Source organism: Myxocyprinus asiaticus, chromosome 38 (genome assembly GCF_019703515.2).
Source record: "Myxocyprinus asiaticus isolate MX2 ecotype Aquarium Trade chromosome 38, UBuf_Myxa_2, whole genome shotgun sequence".
NCBI lineage: Eukaryota > Metazoa > Chordata > Actinopteri > Cypriniformes > Catostomidae > Myxocyprinus > Myxocyprinus asiaticus.
This window is the reverse complement of record NC_059381.1, coordinates 42,130,480-42,143,747: the sequence shown is the minus strand read 5'-3', so window position 1 is coordinate 42,143,747 and position 13,268 is coordinate 42,130,480. Positions and strand designations below refer to the sequence as shown.

Sequence of the window (13,268 nt, the reverse complement as noted above, 5' to 3'; positions counted from 1 at the left end):
TATGATTGCACGTGCGAAGAGGTTAACATCCATTGTCTAATGATTTATTAACCTAAATACCAGCCAATATGGTTTTGATATATTGTGCAGCCCTAGTTATTTCAATTGTTCGTGCTAAAAAACAAGAAAATGTTTGAGAATTGCAGTGTTATTTTATACATTTACAAACATATTTTTACAATGTATTCTAAAGTGGTATGAAGTAAACATTCATATAAAACTCATTGAGGTGTGTGTTTTAGGGAATAAGCACAGGTGGGTTCCTCTCATGATTGAGGTGAAGTCGGAGGGTCCTCGTGAGCGCTCTGCGTCCAGGAATAACACGCGTCAATATGATGGCCATAGAATCCCCCCCAACAGCAGGAATGACTTGAGAGGTATTTCACAATTATTTACTGATGTATTTTTTGCTTTCATCGAATGGTTTTCAAACTATGCACATCAGATCAGGTCCTCAGGTGCCGCTGAACACTTGACAACTTTAGTTGCCAGTTACGTCGCTGTGACATGTTTACTTTTTACTTTTTTCAAATTGTGTATGGATGTGAAGTCAGAAATGTAAAGTTAAATATCAAAGGTAAAAATGTCAAATAATTATTTACGTTTTGGTGGTGTTTGCTATGTCAGCTCTTGCTCAATACTGATTTGTGCTCCCATTAGTTCTGCTGCATTTGTGCTACATAGATGCCTCAAATCTGTGTCTTGTTGAGGAGAGGTGTGCTCTTACTTAACTAAGCCATCAGCGTTTAAGGCACGGTCGCATTCACCTTAACACAATGAAATACAACGTCAAAGCGAATCCGTGAGATCTGTACATTTTGCCCCACGGACTTCTGGTGGCAGAGAATTTCACTATGATTTTAACTTGCTGATAACAGATGATAATAATAATCCCTTAAATTTATGTAGCGCTTTTCTAGACACTGGAAGTGCTTTACATACATAGTGGGGGAATCTCAACCACCAGTGTGCAAGATCCATCGGAATGATGCGACTGCAGCCATAGTGCGCTAGAACGCCCACTACACACGCTATCAGTGGAGAGTACAGTGATGTAGCCAGTTTATAAATTGGGGATTATTAGGAATCCATGATGGATAGAGGCCAATGGGCACATTTGGCCCGGACACTGGGGTTACACTCCAGGGGCCTCATTTATAAAAGGTATGTACAATCAGGTTTGATCCTAAATTCCATATGTCAAAAGTAGAAACAAATGAGGAGTCATGAAGGCAAAAACTGACGTGACAATGTTATGTGTACGTCAGCTGACAAGCATGCGTACAAACCTTTTTTTTTTGTGCTGATGCTCTGGTGTACCAGTGTGCGCTGACTTATTTTTATTGATGCAAATACAAGTCAGTGACTGACTGAATTTATTAATAAATGATCAAGCATGTTTACGTGATTGGAATATTCCTGTTATGTAAATGGCTATTGTGAACAACTACAAACAAACGGTCTTAATGTTTTGTCAAAATAAAAGCTCCACCAAAATAAAGGCTCAAGGGTTTAACCGGACTGCATAGCAATTCCGCAAAGCAAGTGTAGATTAGTACATCATTAAATATGTACATAAAATATTACATAAATATGCTACTGTTTTATAATAATAATAATTATTATTATTATTCATAGTAGTAGAAGTAGAATATTACATATATTTTTCCATAATATTTTTTTAGTAATAATTTATTATTGGGTTCCAAAAAATTATAGTGGAGAGGGTTAGGATAAGTTCACCCAAAAATGAAAATTCTCATCACTTACTCACCCTCATGCGATCCCAGATTTGTTCAGACTAACAGACTTCTGCCAAATACAAATGAAGATTTTTAGAAGAATATTTCAGCTCTGTAGGTCCTAGGGCTGGGTGATTAATCATTTTATTTTCAGTAACGATTTTGGCTTGCAACGATTATGAAAAAAAGATTGTCGAGATACGAGTATTGTGCAGCATTCAGTTTCACAATGAAACACCCTGGCGTTATATCTTTAAAGCATCCTTTATTAAAGTTCAAATAAGGAAGCGGGTTATGAAAATTAACTCAGAAACTGGTATTTCTCTGTGCGGTCAGCGCTGCATCTATGAGTTGCGTGAAGTGACCGGGGAAGTGATTGAATCTTCTCCCAGCTGATACGTACTCTGACACGGGGGACGCTCGGCACCTGCATGCATTTGCTGCAGCAAGATTATAACGTAGTGAATCATAATATATGTGTCACGTTCACTGTGTGTAGATGATGAAAATCGGTGATACGCAGCTCTATTAAGAAGAGAAAGTTTGTTTTTTGTGAGTTAAATATGGATCGAAGTGAACATAAAGGTGAGCAAGTGTAGTCTTAGCCCATTATACGCTGGAACAAAATACGTGCTTGCTTGTTTTCCAAAATTCTACACACATTTTCTTTAGGAGCTATACTGCAGAAGTAAAAATTGTTATCAGAGAATGTTGAATACAATATTTAATCAGGGCTCGACATTAACGCTTGTCCGGGACAAGTGGATTTTTGAAGGGGCAAGTGAAAGTAAATTTTACTTGCCCGACTGGACAATCAGACTGATTAAAACATCAATAACGAAAAAATAACCACCTATATTTGTGATGGCCTTGGCCTGTGTCACTTATTAAAAAGTTAATATTTTTATTCTGCTGTTGAAAGTAATCCAGAGCACGTAATTTTATAATTCACTAGCGATCTAGTAACGGCTGCGCCCTGTTTGATTGACAGGCGGCGTATGTGTGCGTGCTGAACGTGCACATGTGTTCTGAAAATGCTCCCGTTAATGCACACCTGAATGGTCAAATAGATTTCAAAATTCCACCAAAATGCCCGTCTTGGTGAGTTATTCATTTAAACACAGAGAGTGATGTCTAAATTGAATGTAAACAGCGGAGAAAAAAGTGGATTTTTATTAAAATGTCAGACTTGTAAGTATAAATGTAAGCTAATAGACCTGCTGCTGTCTAGTATGTCATTAATAATAATCAAACATCCAAAACAAGAAAATGAGAAAAACACTCACTGCTCTTATCTGAGTAACTTTAGTAGCTTTAAAAAATATTATTGTATTATAATCATACAATGAAGACCAGTAGTAGTTTTATGTTGCATTTAATTCTGAATGTTTTACTTGAATACTTGATAGCTTACTGCTGTTAAAAGCTTTTAAAGCTGTTAAAAAAAGCACAGAATTTTGTTAATTTGTATTTTTTTTGTTCTATTATTTTTATTCTGAGTGACTCCAGCCAGGTCTCCTAAGCAACCAGATTGACCCGGTTGCTAGGGAGGGTAGAGTCACACGGGGTAACCTCCTCATGGTCACTATAATGTGTTGCTCTCGCTCTCGGTGGGGCACGTGGTGAGTTGTGCGTGGATGCCGCGGAGAATAGCATGAGCGGTAACGCGCTCAACAAGCCACGTGATAAGATGCGCAGATTGACGTTCTCAGACATGGAGGCAACTGAGAAAAGTCCTCTGCCACCCGGATTGAGACGAGTCACTACGCCACCACGAGGACTTAGAGCGCATTGGGAATTGGGCATTCTAAATTGGGGAGAAAAATAAATAATAAGTTCAATAAATGCATGATGTTTCCAAAGTCAACGAGTAATTGTGTTAAATAATCGTGATCTCAGTATTGACCAAAAAATCGTGATTATGATTTTTGCCATAATCAAGCAGCCCTAGTAGGTCCATACAATGCAAGTGAATGGTGACTAGAACTCCAAAAGCTCAAAAGATCAAGTCAGTATTAAAAGTAATTCATACAACTCCAGTGGTTTAATCCATGTCTTCTGAAGTGATCCAGTTGGTTTTGGGCTAGAACAAAATTTAACTCCCTTTTCACTGTACATCACTGCAGTCTAGACACAATCATGATTTCAAGATAGATTACACTTCCTAGTGATTGACTCGTGCAGAGCGCTAGATGGCACTATAGGAATTTTAATCAAGTTTGAAATTATGATCGCCAAGGAGACTGCAATTACAAGATGTACTGTGAAAATGGAGTTATATTTTGGTCTGTTTATCACCCAAAACCAACTGGATCTCTTCAGAAGAAGGATTAAACCACTGGAGTCTGATAGATTACTTACATGATGGCTTTATGTGCTTTTTGGAGCTTAAAAATGTTGGTTGCCCTTTTACTTGCTTTGTATGGACCTACAGAGCTGAGATATTCTTATACAAATCTTTGTGTTCTGCTGAAAATCATACACATCTGGGATGGCATGAGGGTGAGTAATTTTTGGGTGAACTATCTCTTTAAGAAATGTTACCCCAGACAGTCACACCAGTGGACAATGATCATAATTCAGGCAAAATATGAGTAACATTTAATAAAAAATTTCATGAGATTAACAGTTGAATAATTTTTTTTTAATTTTTTTTTTTTATTGATTTATATAGATAACAGAGAAAAGCAAAACGGGGGGTCGCGTGGCACCATGCGAGGTTCCGACGTGTTATGGCGAGCTCTGCGCACTTTGCTAGTTTTAATACTTGTGTCATAAACCGGTGAGATTCGATACACCCTGATTCTTAACTGTTCTAGGAAGACAATATGTCAAAGAATTCAAAATCCTTGTGCTCTGAATACATTAAAAGACACTTACTTGCTCAAGCTAAAGCCCCCGAGTAGCAGGCCGCAAGACGGGAGTTGATTTAGCCGGTGAGGTGAAGGAAATTCGCTGACAATTGATGAAAGTGTCGACAGTGCTGACAAAGGTCATTGCTGACTTGGAGGAGCTTGTTGTAATATGTCGATCGATCACTGCCATGGAGACAAAATTCACTGAGATGGTTACAAGAGTGGCGGATGTCGAGAAACAGATCAATTATCTGGAGTCATCGGAGAGGGAATTAGTTGCTAATGCTAATAAAGAGACAGGCCCCGATCAATTCTGGCCAAATTTCTGAGATCATCTGATAAAGATCTTGTGTTACGTGAGGCGAGGAGTAAAGGAAGGCTTTTTTGGAAGAATCACAGCATTTTCTTGTTTCCAGACTTTGCGAATTCAACGAGAGAAATGTGATCGATTCAAGGAATGCAAGAAACTCTTACATCAATGGAAGGTCGCTTTTGCACTGATATTCCTGGCCAAATTGAGAATAGATGCTAAGGATGGCCGTAAAACATTCACATTCCCCCAGCAACATTGTCCTTCATAAAGTCAATGGAGTGAGTAAGTCATCTTGTTGCGAGTGGGCCTGACTCACTGAACATTCACTTGACCCCTTATTAAAAAGATTTTCGAGCAATGTGGGCAAGTGGGCTTCATCACATTTGTCTATGACTGGGAAGGTTAATGTTATTAAAATGAATTGTATTCCAAAATTCAACTACCTGCTACAATCTCTCCCTGTAGATGTCCCCCTCTCTTATTTCAAGCAATTTGATGGCATAGCGAAGTCCTTCATTTGGAATAGTAAGCGTCCCAGATTACATTTCATTAAGTTACATAGGCCGATTGACAAAGGTTGGCTAGGCTTACCCAAGCTTACCCAAGGCCTCAGACATTTCTCATTTGTCGCTTCCACCTGAGAGAGCCCCTCCCTGGTTCTGTATTGAACAGGAAGTTCATGCCCTTATTCGCCATTGCAAAGCCTTTCTATGAAACTAACTGGAGAAGTTAAGTTACACCCCATTATCTTGCATTATCTTGCATTAGCACACGGTATGGACAAAAGTGTCCAGAGTGTTTAATTCGGACATTTATTTAAATGTTGCCTCAAGCATATGGCTGAACCCCAAATTACGTATTAATAAGTCCCCTTTCTGCTGGTCAGAGTGGATTGTGAGGGAGGTTAATACACTTGGTGACCTAATATGAGAGTGGAGTGTTGCGATCTTTTGGAAATTCAGTTCAACAGTTTGGGATTCCCAGATCTCAGTTTTATAGGTATTTACAGCTGCACCACCTGCTCTGTACTATTTTTGGGAGTAGCATACACACCCCTAAAGCAGCAGATACTCTGGAAGTGGTGATTACTGCTTTTGGAAAAGGTCATGAGGCAGCAGTGTATTACTCCCTGCTAATTCAGAGTATGGGGGACGGAGCTTTAACTTCTATCAAGAGATTATGGGTGAAAGATTTAAACTTGGTATTGGAGGAGGGAGTGTAGGCTAGGATTCTAAAAAATACCGTCAAGACTGCATCTAGAGATTCAAGGGTGCGCCTTATGCAATTCAAGATTTTACATAGATTCTGTTGGACCCCCTCTAGATTGTATAGGCTTGGTCTTAAAGACACACCCACCTGCTGGCGATGCCAATCGGAGAATGGAGACACGGCCCTTGTTTTTTAGTGGTGTGTTGAGATCAAGGAATTTTGGTTGAAGGTTCAGAGTTTTTTGTTTGTGACGTGTTTGGCACTCAGATTTCGTTTTGCCCAGACATTGTGTTTTGGGCGATGGGGTGGTCATCGATGTGAGGTATAAACAAATAAAAAAATTGGGTTCTGACCAGTGTAATGATCGCCAGGCAAATTATTTTAAGGGATGGAGGTCGGCTGGGGCACCCCCATTTCAGAAATGGCGCACGGAGATGGGGAGGGTGGTGGCTTTTGAGTAAATGTAATTTAGAAGATTCTGTGTATACATGTTTTGCTTTTCTTTATTTACTGTAGGAATCAATAAAATATGTTAATTATAAAGAAAATCAAAACATATATACACACAGAATCAACATTTAACCCCACTATTACCCCACCCTGACCCTCAACATCCCTGTGGTCACAAATGATTATAAACACAAAAAATAAAAAATAATAATCACAGATTTAAAACTAAACTACTCTCTCCACTGCCCCTCCCCGAGAGCCCTCCAAAAACGCCAAATAGCTGCTCCATTTCCCATCCAATTAATTCCAACTCCCAGCTATATGACGCTTCCTCGAAAGCCACCACCCTCCCCATCTACATACACCATTCTTGAAATGAGGGCGCTCCAGCTGACTTCCATCCCCTTAAAACAATTTGTCTGCTGATCAACCCAATTTTTTTATGTGTTTATCTCCTATATTGATGAACACCCCATCTCCTAAAATACAGAGTCTGGGGCTAAATGAAATTTGAGTGCCCAATACATCACACATAAATCTCTGAACCTTCAGCCAAAATGTGTCCATCTTCTGATTGGCATAAGAATCCTAGCCCACTCTCCCTCCTCCAATACAAAGTTTAAATGTTTCTCCCATAATCTCTTGATAGAAGTTGAAGCGCCGTCCCCCAGACTCTGAATTAGCAATGAGTAATACACTGATGCCTCATGACCTTTTCCAAAGGCAGTAATCACCACTCCCAGAGTATCTGCTGCTTTAGGGGGTGTATGCTGCTCCCAAAAATAGTACATAGCAGGTGGCACAGCTGTAAATACCTGAAGAACTGAGATCTGGGAATCCCAATATGTTGGACCAAATTTTCAAAGGATCTCAACACTCCACTCTCGTATAGGTCACGAGTGTATTAACCTCCTTCACAATCCACTCTGACCAGCAGAAAGAGGACTTATTAATACATAATTTGGGGTTCAGCCATATGCTCGAGGGAACATTTATTTAAATGTCTGAATTAAACACTCTGGACACTTTCGTCCATATTGAATGCAAATTTAAGAGGTAACGGGGTGTAACTTTTCCGATTAGTTTGATAAGCTTTGCAATGGCGAAATGGGGCAAGAACTTCCTGTTCAATACAAAACCAGTGAGGGGCTCTCTCAGGTGGAAGCAACCAATGAGCCAAATGTCTGAGACCGAATGCATAATAATAAAACAAAATCTTGGGTAGGCCTAGCCCACCTTTGTCAATCGGCCTATGTAACTTATTAAGATGTAATCTAGGATGCTTACCATTCCAATTGAAGGACTTCGCTATGCTATCAAATTGCTTGAAATAAGAGAGGGGGACATCTACAGGGAGAGATTGTAACAGGTAGTTACATTTTGGAATCCAATTCATTTTAATAACATTAACCTTCCCAATCATAGATAAATGTAATGAAGCCCACCTGCCCACATCGTTCGAAAACCTTTTTATTAAAGGGTCAAAATGAACTCTTAACTAAATCGCACACATTTGCTGGGAATAAAATGCCCAAATACTTAATGCCCTGTTTGGGCCACTGGATGGTGCCCGGCTGGAAAGCCGTTACTGGGCAGTACGCTGTCAGAGCCAAAGCTTTGGATTTGGACCAATTGACTCTGTATCCTGAGAACTTGGAAAAGGAATTAATAATACTATGGAGGCAAGGCATAGATCTAATGGGGTCGGAGACAAATAATAAAATATCATCTGCGTAAAGCAAAAGCTTATGCGCCACACCTCCCGGCACCACCCCTGGAAAATCATCTTCCTTCCTTGTCGTGGCTGCTAATGGTTCCAGGGCAAGACAGAACAATAATGGGGAAAGAGTGCAACCCTGCCGGTTGCCCCTATCCAGAGTGAAATATTCTGAAATTAATCCATTTGTTTGTACCGCCACTACCAGGTGTCTATAAAGTAACTTAATCCATCCAATAAAAGTATTCCCGAACCCATATATTTCCAAAAGCTTAAAAAGATAATCCCATTCTACAATATCAAACGGCTTTTCGGAAGTGAAGTGAGATGGCAGTGACCGGAGTCTGATAATTCGCCACTGACCACTAATATTGATGAAATGCCTAATGTTATCAAAAGAGTTGCGGCCCCGAATAAACCCCCCCTGATCTATATGTATAAGAGATGTCATAACTTAATCGGTTAGCCAGAATTTTTTACAATATTTTAACGTCTAGCTTTGAACAGGGAAGCTGGACGGTAACTCTTACACTCACTTGTATCTTTGTCCTTTTTAAGAATCAGAATGATCCTGGCTTGTGTCATGGGTGGCGGAAGCTTTCCATTCTTTAATGATTCCGTATAAACTTCTAACAAAAGCGGAGCCAGTTCTGTAGAATAAGATCTAAATAATTCAGCGGCAAAGCCGTCTGGCCCTGGAGCCTTGCCTGTAGGCGAGGTCTTAATTACCTCGCCAAGCTCCGCCAAGGTTATCTCAGAATCAAGAGATATTTTTTGCTCAGTTGTCAGTTTAAGAATTTCTAATGGTTTCACAAGTTTTCTAATATCTTCATCAGTAGACGAAGATGTGGAGCTATAGAGATTATATATAACAGCATTATTAATATCAATGGCTGAGGTAAATATTTCACCACCAGCAGATTTTAGGGAATGGTAGAAAAAGACTCTCTCTGCTTTATGTATATCTAGCCAAAAGCTTCCCTGCTTTGTTCCCCGACTCAAAATATGACTGTCTTGCCCTGAATAGCCAAAACTCCACCACCTGCAACAAAAAGTTGGATATCTGTATTTCAGTTGGGTCGATTCTCTGAGGCCATCAGACAACATTCGGCACTTCAGCTCTGCCTCGGCACTTTTAAAATTCCCTTCCAACTCCACGAGTTCTTGTGCTTTAGATTTTTTGATGAATGAGGAATACTGTATGATCTGACCCCTAAGATCCTCCTTAAGTGCCTCCCAAGCCATGCCCACAGAGGATACTGAGGATCAGTTGGTCTCCATATAGACATTGATTTCAGCCTTTAGCATTTGTTGGAGTTCAGGATTTTGCAAAAGGGATACATCAAAGCAGCAACTATACGATTTCTTTTTCTCCGTATGTTGCAACACCTCTAAACACACCAGGGCGTGATCTGAGGCTAAAATGTTTCCAATTGAACAACAACATGTGAAATGAGGGACTTGGATATAAAAAAAAATCTATTCTAGAATAAATCTTATGGACTGATGAAAAAAATGTATAGTCCCTGCCAGATTGGTTCAAAAGTCTCCAAATATCTGTAAAATCAAGATTTTTACACGTCCTGTGAGGCGTCACTGTTGCTCTAGGGGGCTTGCACACTTTTGCTTCACTATGATCAAGGACTATCAATCGATTAAAGTCTCCTTTCAATATTATATCATAAGGGGTACCAGCGGCTTGCAACATCCCTTCAAGATCTATAAAAAAGCCCTGATCATCAGCTTTAGATGTGTAAATATTAGCCAAAATCAACCTTAGCCCCTGAATTTCTTCTAAAACAATAATGACTCTTCCTAATTTATCTTTAGTCTGAGACATTTGAATTGTAGATGTTTACCAATGTAATGACGCCCCTGCTCTTACTTGAGCCAGCACTAAAGAAAAAATGTCCACCCCATATCTTCCCAAATTTTTCAGCTTCCTGTGGGGAAAAATGCATTTCTTGATGAAACTACTATCATATTTCTTACATTTAATAAAAGAAATAAACTTCCTTCTTCTTATGGGGTGCCCCAACCCATTCACATTCCATATGGAGAGAGACAATCCACTCATTAACATTTGACATTTTGACATATGAGGAAAAAATAGATTGTGTCAAAAACAAAATTATAAAGACCACATTCCAACATTAGAGCAACAACCAAACCCCAAACTTCCCCCAGAACCAAACAAACAGAAAAAAGAAAAACATGCGCATTAATCCCGCGCACGACAACGGCAACTGGCGTCCATCCCTCTAAACTCAAACAGTCCATGTACGCCTACGAGAGCCCTCGCGACACTTTTGCTGTCGGAATGCTTAAGTCCGGTGTTTCTATACAAATTTTGTGAGACAGAATTACGCAACAAACTAATCTATAAAACAAACTCCAGCCAATAAGCGGAATAAAAAAGGAACATGTACATCCACATAACTGTCCCAAAGGTGTGTTCCTCCACAAAACAAACTCCAGCCGCTAGGCGGAACCAGCACAAAAAAAAAAAAGCCGCTCATTTTTCTCGGACAGTCAAACGAATGTTCAGTGAGCCAGCCCATTCGACTGCTACATGAGTGCAACAAATGACCCAATCACTCCAATGTCTTGCAAGAAATACTCCACAAAACAAACTCCAGCCAATAGGAGGCATAAGCACAAAGAACGTGTAGATTCATCCACAACACTGTCCTGAAGAAGTGTTATTGCAGAAAACAAACTCAAGGTGCTCGGCTTCCTCGGACGATCAAGTGGATGTTCAGTGAGTCAGGCTCACTTGGCTGCAACGTGAGAACCACAGATAACTTAGTCATTGACTTTATGAAGGACATTGCTTGCTGGGGACATGTAAATACTTTACAGCCATCCTTGGTATCTATTCTCAATTTGTCCAGGAACATCAGTGCAGAAGCAACCTTCCATTGATGTAAGATTTTCTTGCATTCCTTGAATCGATCACATTTCTCTCTTGTCGAATTTGCAAAGTCTGGGAACAAGAAAATGCTGTGGTTTTTCCAAGAAAACCTTCCTTTACTCCTTGCCGCGTGTAACACGAGATCTTTATCGGATGATCTCAGAAATTTGGCCAGAATTGATCGAGGCCTGTCTCACTCAGCGGATCGCTGAACTGGAACCCTCTGAGCTCGCTCAATTTCTAGCTTATGGCCTGTTATGTTGAGCAGACTCTGAAAGAGCCCGTCCAGGAATTCCACCATATTCTGACCCTTTGCTCCCTCAGGAATTCCAACAATATGGACGTTTTTCCGCCAACTACGATTCTCCATATCCTCCAGCTTCTCCCAGACGAGCTCCAAATCCACCTTGATCGTTAGCGGATTAGCAGCTAATTCACTCTCCGATGACTCCAGATAATCGATCCGTTTCTTGACATCCCCCATTCTTGTAACCACCTCAGTGAATTTCGTCTCCATGGCATTGATCGATCGACATATTACAGCAAGATCCTCCAAGTCAGCAACGACCTTCGTCAGCATTGCCGACATGTTCAACAATTCTCGCAGAATTTCCCGCACTTCTCCGGCCAAATCCGCTCCCTTGTCCGTGGCCTTGTCAGGGGTGTCAGCTTGAGCACGTAAGTGTCTTTTAATATGTCCAGAGCCAGAATTCCCTGACATATTGTCTTCCTAGAACAGTTATGGAAAAGGGTGTATTGAACAGGGTTTATAGTGTTAAAACTATCAAAGTGCGCATGGCGTCACGCGACTCTAGTTGAATCATTTTTAATAAAAGTGGACTGGTTGTGTATTATATGTTTGTCACACAAAATTGAAGTGTGATGTCAACAACCCTTTTCTATTTTCAAAGGGATGAATGTTCTCGATCATTTGCTGTTGTATTTCTTCCTTCAAAAGCAGTATTTTGTGTTTGTGTGTGTTCGCAGACTGGCACAGTGGAAAGTTTGATCACGACTTTAAAGATGATCATGATGAAGTGTCCAGTGTGAAGAGTGAGGGTGCGCCCTACAGAGGCGCTGTTAGAGGCCGTGGCCGCGGGAGAGGACGAGGACGAGGACGCGGGAGAGGAGCTAACAGAGGTACAATAATATAGTCAAATATAATATATTCATCTTTAATAACATTTTAGTTCTGCTATATTACTGAAGCCAGCTGCCTTTTGACAGTTCATTTGCTCAGTGTGTTTCATATTTTTGTTTATTTGTGTTTCATCTTGTCATGTATTAGAGTGACTCTTTTAAATCTGTGTGTGTCGCCTTTTGTTACAAAGCCTAGTGAGCTGCCTACATAGACAGTAGTTTAAGACATCACATACAGTTGAAGTTTTTTTTTTGTTTTTTTTTTTAACTACACAGATTTAATATTGGCAAACTATAGTTTTGGCAAGTCGTTTTGGACATCTAATTTGTGCATGACAAGTAATTTTTCCAACAATTGTTTACAGACGGATTGTTTAACTTTTAATTGACTATCACAATTCCAGTGGGTCAGAAGTTTACATATACGAAGTTAACTGTGCCTTTAAGCAGCTTGGAAAATTCCAGAAAATGATGTCAAGCCTTTAGACAATTAGCTTCTGATAGGAGGTGTACTGAATTGGAGGTGTTCCTGTGGATGTATTTTAAGGCCTACCTTCAAACTCAGTGCCTCTTTGCTTGACATAATGGGAAAATCAAAAGAAATTTCCTCAGGAAAAAAAATTGTGGACCTCCACAAGTCTGGTTCATCCTTGGGAGCAATTTCCGGACGCCTGAAGGTACCACGTTCATTTGTACAAACAATAGTACACAAGTATAAACACCATGGGACCACGCAGCCATCATACCGCTCAGGAAGGAGACGCATGCTGTCTCCTAGAGATGAATGTAGTTTGGTGCGAAAAGTAAAAATCAATCCCAAAACAACAGCAAAGGACCTTGTGAAGATGCTGGAGGAAACAGGTAGACAAGTATCTATATCCACAGTAAAACGAGTCCTACAGTGCATCCGGAAAGTATTCACAGTGCT

General features: G+C 40.1%; 1 protein-coding gene across 3 annotated transcripts in view; it reads left to right on the top strand.

Moving 5' to 3' along the window:
- LOC127429122 (la-related protein 1-like) overlaps window positions 1-13,268 on the top strand; it is a 53,568-nt gene that overhangs the window by 16,510 nt on the left and 23,790 nt on the right. For all 3 annotated transcript variants that reach the window (XM_051677942.1, XM_051677941.1, XM_051677943.1), the window contains 2 exons: window positions 243-377; window positions 12,188-12,340. In XM_051677942.1, coding sequence (XP_051533902.1) covers window positions 243-377; window positions 12,188-12,340 — 288 coding nt within the window. The remainder of the gene's footprint in view (window positions 1-242; window positions 378-12,187; window positions 12,341-13,268) is intronic.